We start from the raw sequence: 16,987 nt of genomic DNA, 5'->3' as shown, positions 1-16,987 counted from the left end.
TTTGATGAAGGAAATCTCGGAACAGATTGTTCTCAATCTAGCTGTGATCCTCGATAATGCTCTGAGTCTTACGTTGTCCTTAGTGGCAGGGAGGCGCTTGCCAGTGACGTTCTCTGCTGCCTCCACCACTCTCTGTAGCTGTTGGCATAGCAACTCTCACTGTGGAACTGTGTACCCCCCTTAATGTTGCTTCCTGTAGTTCTCACTTCTCAGTCCAGTGTACCAGCTCAAATTTTGGGGAAAAAAGTCTCAGCTATTTGGCAACTAACTGACAATATATTTATTAGTTTTAAACAAGTTTTTGATTTGTTCTTTCTCAAATATTTGTGTGGTCTGATAAATTTGTTGAGCACAGTACCTCAAAAAAAGAATTTGCCTGTTGTACCTGCAGAAATATGTCACAAATAATTTTTATAATCTTTTAGAGTTAGCCTGAGTGGCGATTGTGAAAGAAAAAAGGAGTAAAGGAGCTGTGGCTTCCTTCAGTTTTCCTCCTCAGTTAAAGAAAAAGCAGTAATGTCTGATGATGTGGTGTTGGGCTGTCAGCAGGCATCTGAACATGCAGACATTTAAACTGCAAACACTGAGATTTAAGGTGAAGCTGAGTTTTTTATAAATTTCATTTATTTTTTAATCTTGACGACAGCATTTTGGACAACCTTTTGACACAGAGGGTCTGAGTTTGTGTTCACCTGTGGTTTTAAGAAACTTTATTGTCATCTCATCAAGCTGCGACTCACTGGCTCCTCTCGTTGGTGCGAATGGGGACAGCAGCTTCCTTTCCTTTGAAATTCTGTCACAGCTTTCTCTTAATTTCTCTCGTCCACTGCCACTGTGTGTTTCTTTGCCTCAGACCACATGTTAGGGTGTTTCAGATTAGATGCTCTGCATGCACGCGCGCGTGCATACGTTTGTGTGTTGAAACAGCAGACTGTGATCAAAGACGAGCTTCACCGCACTCTGCTTTCATCTCCAGCTGTTCCCGTGTGTGTGTGTGGTGGCTGTGGACCAGCAGGCGCACGTGGTAGAAGTTAGAGCTGATGCCATGATTTGTGCGTGCGACTGCAGCTGGCTTGTGTAGAAGATCTAGAAGGTCTGAAATTTACATTTCTAAGAAAATAGCTATTGTAACAAACCAAGTGTTTTGTTGCTTCTATATAAGTGAGTGTGTTCTAATGACTGAGAATCATCAAATGCAGCTTGCTGATTCAAAGGAAAACCCCAGTGCCTTACAAACTGGGGTCTAGTAGTCTGACACCTTTGCCCCACAGTGCAGGAACCACATGTGATCCACAGGTGGCTAACCTGGGGGGAAATTTGCCCACATGGGAGAAATGTGAGATTACGCAATGTGCACAACCGCGCAGTTCAATCACAGGTACCCACTGTTTGCCTGAACATGCGTGTTTGCTGGACTGAGTTTGATCTGGCAGTGTTCTAAAGAGCTTCTTGTCAGTCATACATAGCTTCCCCAGTCCTCAAGTGCTTTCATAAATGCTGAATGAGGTTGATTTTTGTGGAGGAAAGTCCATGATGGTCAGGGCAGACTTTTTGGCCATGGAAGTGATTGGAACGCCTAAATTCAGTGGTTTGAATGGGTGAGTGTAAGTTCTTGCACTGTAGTGTATAATATAGTGTATCTTGGCAAAGCTGTCTGCTCTGCTGCATATGCACTGAGCTGGGCACACTGAGTAAACCTGTTACTGGTGGACCTTACATCTTACTGAAGTTGTCCTTCTTGCACTTGAGCAAAATGAAAAAAATGTTATTATTAGGGGTTTTTTTTAATGCGTTAATACAAAGAATCCCAGCATTTGTTTTCACTTCTGTTCTCATACTTCACTCCAGAAGGAACAGTTCTGTTTTGTGTCGGCTTTGTCGTGACACTGCCTGCATGTGTTGTGAGTTGAAATGTCTTAAGTCTAACCATCACATGGCTTGCAGCATCAGAGACCGTATTAGGAAAGTCTGATACACACACACATACAATTGGAGATGTATGCGTCTGTGCATGTATGAAGTATCAATGAGTCTGGGTTTCGTGTGCGTCTATTTTCGGTTCCTATATTTTAAGCGTCAGATAATGGTCCCTAAAGGGGTATCCTACTTCCACTGGAATAGAGTCCAAGATAGTAGATGGATCACAGCCGTGTCATATTTTATTTATCTTCATCAGCACCAGTTTCAACTGTAGACCACAAAGTGTGGACATGTTTTGCCTGGTTGTGACTTTAGGACAGGGTTCACACTTGGATTAACAGTCAAGTTTGGCTGGGTCATTTAGCTGTAATGTTTAAGGTTGGGTTAAAGGGGATGTGAAAATGCAGTGTGTCGAGGAAGGTGCTCACAGAGCTAGAAGTTATTTTTGTGCGGCCCAGAAGAGAGCTGCAATTTAGTCGTTTGGTCCATAAAAGGCTTTGATATATCGCGGCGACTCTTAGCTGTGAGCTGTTCACACACTCGCTGTAATAACTCTTGAATGTTCACAAATCTGTTACTAACCCTCAGAGACTCTTTAAACTTCACTTTCTCACCACTTTCAGTTTTTAAGTCTGACTCATTTTCATTTCACTCTTGTAACATTTTACATGTGTTTCCCTTTTGTGCCCTCGCTATATAAAAAACTTTTCAAGTGTACTGATGCTGAACTTAAAAGTACAGTGATTCGGTCTGTTGATGCTAACTTTCACACTGTAAGCTATCTGACTCGCGTCTTTGAGCTGCTGCGCTCTCAGTGTTTGCTGTTGTAAGGAGAGCATCATTAGTTATCTATCAGTGGCTTCCTGAAACTCTTTTTGAAGCACAACATTTCTACACGAGCCCCTTATGTGTAAGCGTGATAAGATGGTGACTAATGGTCCGTAATGGGTTCAGGCCTCAGGGAGAATGACATCATGCTCCCATCGTCAGTGCGCCTGACCTCATTAGTGACCAATCATCACCTTGTGTGAGTGACTTCAAGTGCAGATGCATGCACAGACTGCGTGTGATCAGTCTTTGAATACTTGTCTTTTTAAACATGTAACTACCATCATTTTTAAAAACTATGTGCCGGTTTTAAAAATGGTTATGTAAACCATCAGAATCCATAAAAAATAATCAAAGGACATTTGGATTACTTGATGGAATTTACTGCAGGTTACACTAAAACATGTTTTGTTGCAAATGTTTATTTTTTCTTCCTCTTTATACATATGAAAATGACTTCTGATCTCATTTACACTGACTGAGGCAAAATGGAAAAGTGTTGTATGGTCAGACAAATCAAAAGTGGAACTAAAGAGGAGAGGAACCATCCAACTTGTTATCAGCAGTCAGTTCACAGGTGTGCATCTCTGATGGTACGATAGCAGCAGAAATGTATATACAGGTTTTAGAGCAAAGTCCTTCATATTTCAGCAAGACAATGCTAAACTGCAAGTATTACAGCAGCGTGGCTTCATAGTGGAGAATCTTTCACCAGTTACAATCTTTCCACACATTCTGAAACGTAAAATACAACAAAGAAGCTGTTTAGCAGCTACAATCCTGTATCAGTCAGTCCAGCAGCTGCTCTCCTCAGTTCCCCAAATTTTATGGACTGTTGCTAAAATCCGATGTTACTACATATATGATGTGAATTGAGATGCTGCAGTGCGGTAAACCCAACTTTTTTGAGACCTGTTGCTGCCATCATATTCAAATTGAGCTAATATATTTTTTCTGTGTTATGCTATAAATAAAAGGATTTATGAGATTTGCATGTATTTGCATTGTTTTAATTTACATTTTGTACAGCGTCCCATCTTCTTTGGAATCGGGTTTATGTAATCAAAGGCCAGGAGCGTTTAATCAATTGTAATCAAAAGGCAATCAGCCAGTCTTTGATAGTATACTAACCTGATTGGATACCCTTCAGATGTGAGCAGTTACTCTGTAACAGCCTGTTATATCAGCTCCTGCTGTTTTTTTAACGATTCAATCATCCAAAGTCAATATTCATTGCTTTTTGTGTTTATCCTTGGAAAATGTGGTTACCTTTGCTTTTCAAGTCTTGTCTTGTCAAGCCTGCGTGTGTCTTTTTCATCTCATTTCACTCTCATTATTGGCGAATTGGCCTCAGTTCTACTGCCCAAGCCGAGGCCTGTAGTCCTGGAGGAGACGGCAGGGTTAAAAGATGGAGCTAAAGTGAGAGCTAAGAGGAGGAAATATAAACTCTGTTCCGCCACAGTCATGGAGAATTTGGGGTCCTTGGGCAATAACATGGGCGTGCTTTGGTGAGCTGACGTTTCCACTGTACACTTTCACACTAGCTTCAGCCTGAACCAACACACTGTTTGGATCCCTCTGTCAGCTGATTCAGAGAGCATCCAGATGACTTAAGGTGAATGATTATGGATAATAAATGGATCTCGACCACCTCTGTACCACTTAATGACAAGCAGCGGAGCCGTGGACATTATGAAAGATGGCTGCAGCCACCATGATGAAAGATGTTCCACACTTATTCTTCTTTGATTAATATTATTTATTTATTGCTTTTATTGTAAACACAGCCTGGGATGCTCTGTCAGTATTGCTGCAGTTTGTAGTCCAAATTCTGCTTAGATTGTGATAGTGTTTAATTTTTTATGTTACCAGTTACAAATCAGGAGGGTATTTGGAGGAAAACGCCAACAAGCAGGACTTTGAAAGCCCCCCCATGGAAAAAAAAACCTTCAGAGAAGAGGCACAGAAACAAGATGCTACAGGCTCAGAATGTCCAGATGGCAGAGAGACAGAGAGATATTTAGAGAGAAGAAGAGGAAGATGATGAAGAGGAGGGAGTGTTGAGCAGCTTGTAGCATGACGTGACCCAGAATATAAACCGAGTGAGAGAAAACCGTTTGCCCTTCACCATATTCCCCTTCCTCTTCGTCTCAAACAGAGAGCTCAGGCCAACCAAATGATTTTTCACACTAAGACGGTATTCCATTATCCTTTAGTGGACCCCAGCTCCTCCACCTGCTGTTTCCCCAGAGGAACTAGGCTCCAAGGTCCAAGTAGATTATTTTACCAACTCAAAAAAAACGTCAACTTGATCAGTGGGTTTAGTCAAAGAGCTTCATTCAGTTCCAGAGGAATGTCAGTGTTGACAGTGCAGAGTTGAAATGTGGGTAAAACTGTTGAAAACATTCACACCCTGAAGCCCTCTCATCTTCTCCTCCTCAAAACATGAGATGACTCCCACTGAAAAGCCTGGAGCTCCCTTCTGTGGTCGCTCAGTGGAACTGCACATTCACAGGCAGTGTTCAGCTTCATTCAGCTGTAAGAGGCTGATGTATGCGTGTGGAAAATAGGACAGTGAAGAGGTGAATGATTCAGAGTTTAGCGGTGTGCCTTTCATGTGTGTGGGTGTGTAGGAAGAGACCAAGTGTGTTTCACACTCTGTCCTCCTACACACGCTAAATAAAAGTGCATCTCGTCATCTGCATTTCTAATCCGAGCTTCTCTTCACTTTCTGCTCCAATTGTTGATATTATTTAAATTGAAGCTGGAACAGTCCAATCCCAGCAGCTGTTTTGATCTTTAATTTATGCTTTTAGTTGTTTTTTTTTCAGGCAAAAGTAAAGCGACTCTGCAAATATTTACATATTTATTTTAATCTCCTCAAAAGAACGAAAGAGCCGCCATCTGTCTGCTATTTTTGAGGGTAAACTAAAGATCTGGTATGTGGGAATACATATATGTGTGTGTGTGTGTGTGTGTGTGTGTGTGTGTGTGTGTGTGTGTGTGTGTATATATACATACATACATATACATATACATATGTGTATATTGTTACATTTACTCTCCAGCAGAGAAGCTGGAGAGTAAATGTAACAAGGGTGGGGTGTTGATGGTGATTTGCTTTTTTGCTGAGAGGCAGCAGGACAGTAAGCAGACAAGAAACTTTAGAAGGACTGGTATCTGGGGCAGCAGCTGGCTGAGTCTGACTGAAGGGAACACATCCACCTGCCAGGCCCTCGAACACTCACTAATTAACACGTCTCTCATCTGTTTCATGTGTTTTTTGAGACACAAAAAGATAGTCGACTGTCTCCCTGCTTGAGCCTCAGCTCAGTAGGCCTGGTAACTATTGTCTGATTAATAGATCAGCACATTAAAAATCTGAGTGCCTGGAAGGTTTTTGACTCTTTTCCAGGCCTTGAAAGACCACAGCACATGAGAGACACAGAGGACTTAACGTTTAATAATCCATCTGTCTGGGCTTTTTTTCCCTCTACAAGCTGTTTATTGGAGCCCTAATTCCTCCTCACATGACGGCTCCTGTGACAGAGCGGCAGCGAGCAGCATGCTGAGCTCTGACTGCACGAGTGCATGTGAATGCTGTGCTTGTGTAAACTTTCCACAGAACAGTTTTTTTTTCCTCTCACGTCAGTTTGTGTCACACACTCATTCTGGGATGTTTGTCTGCATCAGGCTGCACAGTGGATGAACTGAAGTGCAGCACCACGGCCCAGTATTTAAAAAATGAACATTACTTTTAACTTTGACTCATGCAAAGCTACTGTAGTAGTCCTAGGATACAAATATGGAGGTTTTTTTCTGTCCCTTTTCCCAGGTTTTGACAGACGTTCTTTTCTCCGTCGGTGCTCCAAAGTCTTTGTGGATTTTGATCCTGCTGTGTGATTTAGTTAAAAGGAGTCTAAATTTGTGTTTTAAAGACCTGCTACTGCATTTTTAGTTTCAGTAGAATATTTAATATCTTGCAGTCTATCAGCTGCTTGAGAAGGTCTTTGCTCATTGTTTAAATGCACTGCTGGTATTTATTGTGGCATATGATTATTAGATTTCCCGCCTCCAGTGGCAGCTTTTCAGTCTCTGCTCATCACGGCAAATCTCTCCTTCCTCAGACGTCTGCTGTCCTTGTTTTATCTCTAACTGGTACTAACTGTGTACTCCTGCAGATGCTTAATGTGTTATGTTCCATTTTCTTTTGTTGTTGCTGCAGTGTTCCTGCGGAGCCACAAGAGCCTGGAGTCTGTGGATCCTCAGTTCACCATGAGAAGAAAGATGGAGCAGCTGCGGGAGGAACTGGAGCTCATGGAGCAGCTGAGAGATGTGAGACAAGCTAATGTTCTTTTATTTTTTTATATTATTTGAGTGGGGGGTGGGGTGTTATAGATCTGATATGAGCTTATGTCAAACGTATCCAGCCTGCATGACTGAGGTTAAGCAGGTTTTCACCCTGGCCAGACTAAATATCTGTCTCCATAAAAGCCTTCATTGTATCTTAACTGCAGATTTGGATCATAAACCCGGAGCTCCTCTTCTGATTTAAAATAAGTCTGACGCTCTGCATGGAACCACAGGGTTTTGTTTGTTGTTTTGTTTTCTTAGCTCAGCATTTTATCAGCTCAGTGAAATCTCACTGAATGAAAATTGCAAAGATGTAAGAATATATGTTATATAATAATAATAATGATGATGGTAATAATATACAATTATATCTTTATATTTATGACAAGTGCATCAAATGACCTGGACGTTTTCTTTAGACATATATTTGTTTCTGTAAGCCACAGGTCTCAAACATAAAATCAGACCGGAAAACACACTGAATAAATGCATTGAATGGCTTTGGAAAATTATGAAGAAGGGCATGAACTTTGGACTTTTAACTGTATCTTTAGTTTTACAACTTTTGCTACTGGTAAAGACCTCCCACATAGCCATTTATACTACACCAAAAGTAATAAAATGATAGATAAGCAATTAAATAACACAAAAGTTCCTGTTTTCTTACTACCCACTGTAGGTACGTGACAGATGGACAGTGTGCTACCAGAACTTTCTCTGTAAAAGAGTCGTGCTTACAGGTTTCTTTCATGCACTGCAGCAGTATGTCTTTGTGTAGAAAAACTGAAACATGCTACTGAAATTGGGCTTGTTTTTGGCACTTTTAGTTTGGCCTCTTGGGATCAGAAAGGGCTGTATGTGGCCTGCATGTAAGTCAAATGTATGTTGGAATGTGATGTAACCAACAGACTTAAGGATGGTTGTAATTAGTTAACCTTTAAACTAAAGAAAACTTTAAAGCCTGCCAGCTGTCAGGGAAGTCCTGTTCTGTTTCTTTATGGTTCGTTTTTTTTTTTTTTTCATGTGAAGGAACCCAGAGCTAAACTAATCTCCCACTTTGCATTGTGTTTTGCCACACTGAATGTGATGCGTTCAGGTTTACTGTGACTCAGAGTTGTGCTATTTGGAGCGCAAAAGAAAACACTCAAACATTCAGTAACTGCATCTTTGAGCTTGACCCCATCAAAGCTACGGTTTTCGGGCAAATTCAGATTTTCAGTCATCTAAGTGAGTTTATGGAGGTTTGTTTTGGACGATATCATCAGGATGTCTGATTCTGTTTTCTCTCACTGTATGATACTGCGATCCAGTCCTTTTTACTCACACAAAGCTGCTTGCATTGTTTGCTCAGAGCATCGAGAGCAGACTGAAGGTCGTCCTTCCTGAAGACCTTGGTTCGTCTCTGATGGACGGCGTCGTGCTCTGCCATCTGGCCAATCACATTCGCCCACGCTCTGTCGCCAGCATCCACGTCCCCTCACCTGCAGTGGTACGTCTCACTGACAGTTGCAACCTTTGACCCTTCGCATAATCACCGGATGAGCGTTCAGTTTCCCAATATCCCCTTTAAAGTGTAAAAAATACAAAGTTGTGTTTCTAAGTGTAGCTCAGTAAGTTGTTATATTTGTCTTCCAGCCCAAACTCAGCATGGCCAAGTGTCGGAGGAATGTGGAGAACTTTCTGGATGCCTGTAGAAAAATAGGCGTACCAGAGGTAAGAAGTGCATCTTTGTACATTAATAACACCTTTACTAGAAGCCATGGCCTGTCTGAACTGGGGGCGGATTTCAAGTTGAATGACTTCCAAAACCTACTTAAAGTCTAATCAGTTATTACACACCCAGAGTCTGAGTCTGTCTGACGCTGCAGTTATCAGGTAATACCATGATGGCTACTGTGCAGCCCCACTGCTGCTGAAGGACATTTTCTAAGCCTGTGCTGGGATTTAAACCAGCAACCTCCAACCTGAAAACGCCCCCAGTTCTTCAGAGAAACTCCCAACTGAGTCCATTTCAGCCTGATTCAATGGGTTGTTGGCTTGTTGTTGACACAATAAGTCAAAAGAAGTGTCCTGCAAAAATCAGATCTCTTCAGCATTAGGGCTATGATTTTACTTTAATGACACTGTAGCATTGGCACCTTCCATTTCCTTGTAATTTATATCAGAAAGTGAGGTGAAAACTACAATTAAAGATTTTTGCCAGACACTAAATTATAAACCAGACATGGAAGGAAAGCTGATGGTTCTGTGTGTCTAAAAGCAACTTTTTGCAATGTCATCCTTGAGCAGTTAGAACTGATAACACAATTGCATTATTTTTTTACCTTTATGCCACTGAACAATAAGTAGAGCAGTCTGACACAGGTTGAACCCAAATCTTACAAAAACTTGAAAACCACTCAGCTTTTTCCCACGGCTGGTTAAATATCCTTTCTGCCTCCTTTTTGTTCTTTTTGTCTTTTTTGGCTGTCTAATGGGGTCGTTTAACTTCAACAATGCTGACTCATCACCACTGTCATCGCTGCCTGCAGCTTACAGCTTCCTCCATCATGACAGAAGTCAAAGTGGCAGCTCCAGTCTGGTGCAGAGCATGCTGGGCTGATTGTGTTTACTCCTTGTGCGTGAACACACTTGTAGAAGTTCAGATTTGACTTTCCACCTCTGCACTGATTTAAGGAGTGTTGTCCAGACTGAGAACATATGATGTTTCATGCAGGTTTTTGTTCATAGACCCTGTGTGGTGGATTCTGAAAATAAAAAATAATAATAAAACAGATTTAAAGTGAAAGTTCAGCAGTGTGCACAGTGATGAGCTAGATGTTAAATGCACACTTGATGGTACTTTTTATAAAAAATAAAATCGCTTGAAACGCCTTAAAAGGAATTGAAGCCCTTTTCAAAATAAACTTAAACTATAGTGAGAATGTGAAGAGACAAACACTATGAAGTGTGTCTGTGTGTCGTGTTACAGAGATGTCTGCCGAGTCCATATCAGCCTGGAGTAGGTTCCAGATACACTCTTGTGTAATATCTCTTTGAAACACAAGATGGTGCTCAGACCCTTTAGTGCAGGGGTGGGCAACTCCAGGCCTCGAGGGCAGGTTTTAGATTTCACCCTGGGTCAACACACCTCGATTAAATGATTAGTTCATTACTAGGCCTCTGGAGAACTACAAGACATGTTGAGGAGGTAATTTAGCCATTTGAATCAGCTGTGTTGGATCAAGGACACATCTAAAAGCTGCAGGACACTGGCCCTCGAAGCCTGGAGTTGCCCACCCCTGCTTTAGTGGTATTGGCTCAATACCCCCTTGAGACATTCCAACATTTTTCAGGTTAGCCTTCAGCCTCGGGCAACAGTTTTTTTTCTAGTGACCAGATCGAAACTAGGTCACTAGAGAGAACTGTGTATTCCCTGACTGGTTTAGAAGTGGCTGCAGGCTGACATCAACTGCAAACAGGGTGCTCTGAAACCCTTGTGATTGCTTTGTTTGCTGGTGGATGGCTGCAGTTGCCTTTAGATTGATGGAAGACACCAACCTGTCTGCCTTTTAGTCTTCAAATTCGAACCCAAAAACATTTGCCTTCAAAGTAAGAGTTGTGCCTTACCTCTGCAGCAGATGCATTTCAAAAGGAGCAGCTTTTATGTTACACTCTAGCAACCACTTGCCAACTTGTTGAAGAATACACATTCTTGTCTAGCAACCAGTGGATACCAGGGGGAATCACTAACTGGCCTTTTAGAATGAGGACTTAGGAACTGATTTCATGGCAACTGCCAGCAAACACATTTTTCCCTAGCAACTGAAAGCTGGACAGATGGTCACTGACTGCTCTCTAGGTCTGTGACTGAGGTCTTAGTAACATGAAGTTACTAAGGTCAAATACCAAGATGGCATAAAAGTCAACTTTCAAGACTGCAACCTGTGGATAGCTACCCCAAAACCTTTTGTTAAAGTGCTGCCACCTTATGGTGAATGACTAACTTAAAGCCAGTAGCTGGTTAGCTTATGATAGCATAAAGACTGTACACAGATGACCTTTTTTTTCTGAGGAAAAACATCAGTTTGTCATTTTGGCAGCTGTTTCGTATGCATTTTGGGTCTCCGTAGGAAACATATTTTTGTGCTTTCATTTTTTATTCAAATTATGTGAAGTTGAGTTTTGACACTCACGGTCTTCCTTATTATTAAGGCCGATTATACCTTATTAGGTTGAAAATAGCTCAGCATTTGAAATGCCGCTGTCTCTCCATTGTCCTTTGTCACTCATCAACCAATCAAAATTAGGAGAGGGCAACATTTACAACATCTCAACTGCAAATAATTGTAGAAGAGAAAACTTAGGCTCGCTTTTGCTAGATTCCTATAATTTTACATAACAATAAATGTTTGAAATGTGTGCTGTGGAAATGAGATCATGGACAACTATAATGCAGCATTAGTCCAAAGACCTGGGTCATTACCAAGGTACTTATGTTTCCCAGCAGGCTGTGCAGAATTAAAGTCTACAGTCAGGAAAGAAAAGTAAACACAGAGGGGTACACCTGCTGTTACATCCCAGCACACCTATAGTTCAAGGCTACCTGGCAGGCGGACCTTGTTACCACTATACTCATCCAGGCTGGCTGTTTCTGCTTGTTTCCAGTTTTTATCTGTAGCTTCATACTGCAAAGCAAGATCAGTCTCAAGGAAAGCAAGAAAAACTACTCATTCTGCTTTTCTGCAGCTGTAGAAACAGAAAAAGACTGGCTTTAGAGGTAGAACTGCTACAGATCTAGAGTTGAGGTCACATTCACAGGCTCCATTTGCCAGTTTAAGAGAAACAGGAGTACGGATTTTTAACACGGTGCTGCTCAAGGGTGCAGGTTATTAGGGGAAATGCAAACATTAGATTGTTTTTTCTGCAATCTAGCATTAATGCAAAAAAGTAAACAGCAGCATGTGTGAGACGTGTCAGGGTTAATTGGTTATTTTATTACACTTTATGATTGGTAGTTTGATTTTTTTTATTTGATGTTATGTTGATATCTGTGTGTTTGTTTTAGGTTTGTTTTTTTGCTCTCTTATCTGTCAGAAAATTAAAGTTCAAAGGTTTAACCTGCCTTGACCTTTTGACCTCCATCTCTGCTTGCTGGCTGTTTTCTGCCCTCTGTGTTCGCTAGCCGCCATTTAAGCTGCAGCCTGACTGCTTTACTAGTAACGCTTCTGCAAAGCTTCCCTGCGCTTACGTGCTAACAGCTTCTATGCTAATGCGCTGGCCTGCTGCACTGGCTCTCCCATTAGCCACGTCACCTCTTCATCACTGGACTGCTTACTGGGAGGACAAAGGGTTCTGCAGAGGTTCTGAGCCATCCTCTCAGTAAGCATCCCTCCTTCCCCTGCTTGCCTCACCACCAGCTCCTTCACTCTGTGACCTTTGACCTCTGTATCCATTGGTTAACCTTCTGCCTTTTCTCTTTTTTACTTTCCGGCTGGATCGCACCACGTATCCCTCCTCCTTTCCCTTGTCTTCTTCTTCTCATCAACCTTCTTGCTTTTTGTGGAGAATATTTAACCTTTTTCTCATTTCTCAAACTTCAATCCATTTTTTTTATCTACACACTTATGTTTTCCTTCACTTGTTGCCTTTTTTCCTCCTCGTGTCTTTTACCTTTCCATCATATTCTCTCATTTGTTTCATCACACATTCCATTTTATTGCCCTATATTTCTCTTTCTTCTCTGTCCTACTTCATCTTTCCCATCTTTGCTCCCTTCATTCCTTCTCTTCCAACTTCTCCCACTATTTTTCCTCCTTCCTCATTCACTTCCTCATTTCTTCCCTCCTTTCTTCCTAATGGGGGCAACAGTCGTCCCTCTGCTCACCTTATGACATCATCCAGTGCCGCCTGCAGCCGGTTCGCACCACGGTTCGGGCGCTGGTTGCCTTGGATCCAGACAGGAAACGGGAGGAGGCAATCTCAGCTGCAAACCCCACTTCCCCTGGGGCATCAGAGACTCCCTTATTAGTTTCTGTAACCACTCAAACTCCGCCTCCTGCCTGGCAGATCTGGGACCTTATTGGTTCGAGCTTAGTTCACATCCTCTGCCTTGTTCTGCTCTTCGTGGCCTATAGTTGGACCGAGCTGACGTAACCGTGACACCTGCAAGCTCTGCCTTCTTTCTGCCCAGGCTCCTCCTCCTTATTTCTGCTGAATTTGTGTCACACGGGTGGGAAAAATTTCATTTAGTGGCTCTAATCACTCATCTGTTATTATTCGGTCAGTGTTGCAGTAATTAAGTGTTAAATTGCATTCTGTGTGGTGCTAAAATAAGAAAGAGGAATACTTCCCATAAACATAGTGGTCGATGCAATGAGTCTGTTTTTGGAGTCACTGATGGTCAGCCAGTCACCAAATGTAACCATGGCGATCTGTCAAACAACAAGCTCAAATAAACACATGACAATCTAATTTCCTCACATAGAATCTATAATATTTCTATTATTTTTAATGAGCACCATCCCATGTGACACAAATGCAGCATCAGCATGAGTGGATGCCTCTTCTTTTATCCTCCTTTTATCCTTCTATGACGTCTTTGCAATAAACTGACACATAACAAAAGCAGGGCATGCAGAGTAATAGGTTATCTGAAGTCAATGATGTCTTATCAACATGTTGGCCAGCAGAGATAATCACATCTGTGCAGGACCGAGGGCTTATTGCTTTTCTCTGGGTCACGTCAGTCTGGGGCTCTGAAACGGTTGAATTTCACTGAAATTTCTTGCAGAGGGAGTGAATATGCCAGTATTTGTACCACTTCCATAGCAGTGATCAGATTTTAATTTTGGATTAGTGGGCAGTATTTTGCAGCCTTTTGGAGGTCTAGTGGTGAACTGACTGAAAAAGAAGCTCTGAAATATTGTCTGAAAAGGTGTGATCAAAGAGTTCTGGAAAGATCACTATAAAAATCCTAAACCATGCTGCATTTAAATTTGGCCCCCTCTTCACTTTCAACCTTATCGTCTATTCTTAGACAATTGCTATTTATAGGTTTCTCCCTGAAAGTCCTCTTAGGACCATTTGCTCTGTAAATACATTCACCACAGTTTTCAGACCAGTGAGAGCCCACATTACAATCTGTTTCAAACTTTCAAACCTTATTGTTGGTGATGACATTTAATGCTCTGACTAGAACTGAGCACTTCAGTTTAAGTCCACAGTTCCAAGGTCCAGAGGAGGCACTTCAGGTTTGAAGAATGACGAGAAACATGCTGCATTTTTTTCTGAATTGTTCACATTGTTGAGCTTCATGGATTCATACCCCAGAATCAAATACTGAAACTTTCTGGGGCATTGAAGGGAGACTATATGGTGGAACCAGCCTTATTTTGTAGTGTGTACTAGCTAAATGCAGGAGTTCTTTGTCCACAGAAAGACTACCTTCACTTTGGTTTTCCTTAATGCAGCTTGTCCACTTGTCTTAAAAAAAAAAGAGAGAGACTAAATATATCAGTGGATGATCAGTCTTTGAACGCACTGGAGGAGATCCAGCACCCATTAGTGCAAGTGCACAGGGACAGAACAGGACTTTAGGGAAGGAGTCTAAAAATAGTCTGTACTGTGAAAGCGGTCCAGAGGTGCACAAGAAGATGAACTTGAAGTGGGGCCAAACTTAAAATGGGAGTGCTTTTTCTTTTTACATCTTTTACATCACGGGCGATCGTGGCTCAAGAGTTGGGAGTTTGCCTTGTAATTGGAAGGTTGCTGGTTCGAGCCCCGGCTTGGACAGTCTTGCTCGTTGTGTCCTTGGGCAAGACACTTCACCTGTTGCCTACTGGTGGTGATCAGAGGGCCCGGTGGCGCCAGTGTCCGGCAGCCTTGCCTCTGTCAGGGTGGCTGTGGCTACAATGTAGCTTGCCATCACCAGTGTGTGACTGTGTGTGTAAAGCGCTTTGGGGTCCTTAAGGACTAGTAAAGCGCTATACAAATACAGGCCATTCACCATCTTTAAAAGCCTTTACCAGGTTTTTAACCTGCACTGGTGTGGTGGTTTACATACCCTCAGTCAAATTACTTCTTGGTCTGTTAATAAAATGTCCCTGTGCTAACAATAGCTGATGATGCTTCTTGTGTGTATGATTTACTTTAAGTTAATGTGGGAATTGATACCCCAAAGAACTTTCCCCGTCTTGTAAGCTTCCAAACACCACCTACTCCACTACAGTAGCAGAACAGAACACATTCACATTATGATGGTAGTCTGTAAATATGGAAGACACAGTCAGGTTTTGAGGTCAGACAATTAAGATGTGATTAAAGTGGAGACTTTCAGCTGCAATTCAAAGAATTTAATGAAATTATTATATTAATTGTTTAGAAATTATATTTTATACACAAATCCCCTTTCTCAGAGGCTTAATATGTGGTGATTGCATAGTAAAACTAAAAAACTGTTCACAGCCAGGTAAGGTTTACTCCTTCAGTATTCCATGACAGATTAGGCAGATTATAGACCTGTTTTACCTAAGACACGAAAATATAACGGCTGTAATCATTCAGTTGTATTTTATTGAAAGTGAAAATGGCAAGAACTTCTAGGAACTGGGATTTATTATAAAACGATATCTTTTAAAAAATTCTCATAACTATAAATACAAAACATTTAAAGTAAAACTAGTGCGTGCATTCAGAGCAGTGATAGGAAACCTTGTGTGTGTGGGACTTCACGTCTTTCCCACACTCAGGGACACTTTGGGTGCCCTTTTGATCTTAACATCCACCAGCCCCTCTTTATATTCTCTCAGTTAGATCTTTTATTTCAGTTAAATAATAAATAGATTATAATTTGTTTGTAGATTATTGTTACACTGCAGGTGCAAATGTAATGTACTTGGTTTCATGTAGCACTTTTCTAATCACTAAGCACTTCATTACCTTCGCTTCCATGGCAAATTCACCAGTCACCATGATACCTGTGATAGTTCCCCCATTAACTCTGTCTCCAGTTTACATTAAAAATACTCACAGACATGGCATATTCCATATTTGTCCCACACTGGGGACTCAGTCTCAGTACGCCTGAATGTGCAAACATTTGTAGCATCTTTACAATATAAAATTTTAAAATCTTCTAATTTCACTGTGTTCTGGGTTACTTTAGGTGAAGTCGATCAGTTTTTAATGCTGTGCAATGTCAAAACAGCTCAAAATTCACCTTAACAGTATAAAGGTTAAGGAGGTGGGAGTATCAGGTGTACAATCAATGAACATCTCCATGAATGGAAATACAGAAGGCTAACAAGAAGGAGCAAATCACTGGTTACACTTAGAAACCGTTAGCCCAGGGTAGAGTTTGTCAGAAACATGTAAAAGAGCCTGCACAGTTATGACAAATAGTCCTTTAGACAAATGAAACAAAGTTCAACAGTATCAGAATGATGGGGAAAAAAGAGCAATGGCTCATGATCCAAAGAAAACCACATCACCTGTCAAACAGCACAGAGGGAGTGTTATGGTACCGACCTTTAAGATCACCATGACTGATGGTTGATGATTTGATTGCTGATAAAAGTAGGATGAATCGTGAAGTGTACAGGGCTGTACTCTGGTCAGATTCAGCCAAATGCAGCAAAACTGATCAGACAGCGTAACACAGTAGAAATTGACAATGATACAAAGCATAGCGTTTTCTCAAGGCAAAGAAGTTAGATATTCTTCAACTCAGTCATCTTAACCGAGAAGAGCAGCTTTTCAGTTACTGAAGATGAAACTGAAGACACAAAGACCCAAATGAAGGTGGCCACAGTAAAGACCGAGCAAGCAAATGCTGTGAATCCAGGGCTGGAGCATAACGGTATTTGTTTATATCCATAAATGACTTTGTCATTGACAGCAAAGTATT

General features: G+C 41.4%; 1 protein-coding gene across 5 annotated transcripts in view; it reads left to right on the top strand.

Annotated features, from left to right (window-relative positions):
- Positions 1–16,987, top strand: part of lrch1 (leucine-rich repeats and calponin homology (CH) domain containing 1) — a 103,056-nt gene that overhangs the window by 80,349 nt on the left and 5,720 nt on the right. For 3 of the 5 annotated variants that reach the window (XM_085385623.1, XM_085385622.1, XM_085385624.1), the window contains 3 exons: positions 6,974–7,083; positions 8,453–8,590; positions 8,737–8,814. In XM_085385623.1, coding sequence (XP_085241749.1) covers positions 6,974–7,083; positions 8,453–8,590; positions 8,737–8,814 — 326 coding nt within the window. Of the gene's footprint in view, positions 1–6,973; positions 7,084–8,452; positions 8,591–8,736; positions 8,815–12,951; positions 13,256–16,987 lie in introns of those variants that run through there. The other 2 variants (XM_085385625.1, XM_085385626.1) reach the window with 2 other exon arrangements.

The sequence above is a fragment of the Rhamphochromis longiceps genome, linkage group LG16 (assembly GCF_057381845.1).
Source record: "Rhamphochromis longiceps isolate RC_006_pf linkage group LG16, R_longiceps_female_GT1.1, whole genome shotgun sequence".
In the NCBI taxonomy this organism is placed as follows: domain Eukaryota; kingdom Metazoa; phylum Chordata; class Actinopteri; order Cichliformes; family Cichlidae; genus Rhamphochromis; species Rhamphochromis longiceps.
Note: the sequence above shows the minus strand (reverse complement) of the source record. Positions and strands in the feature narration are given on the sequence as shown.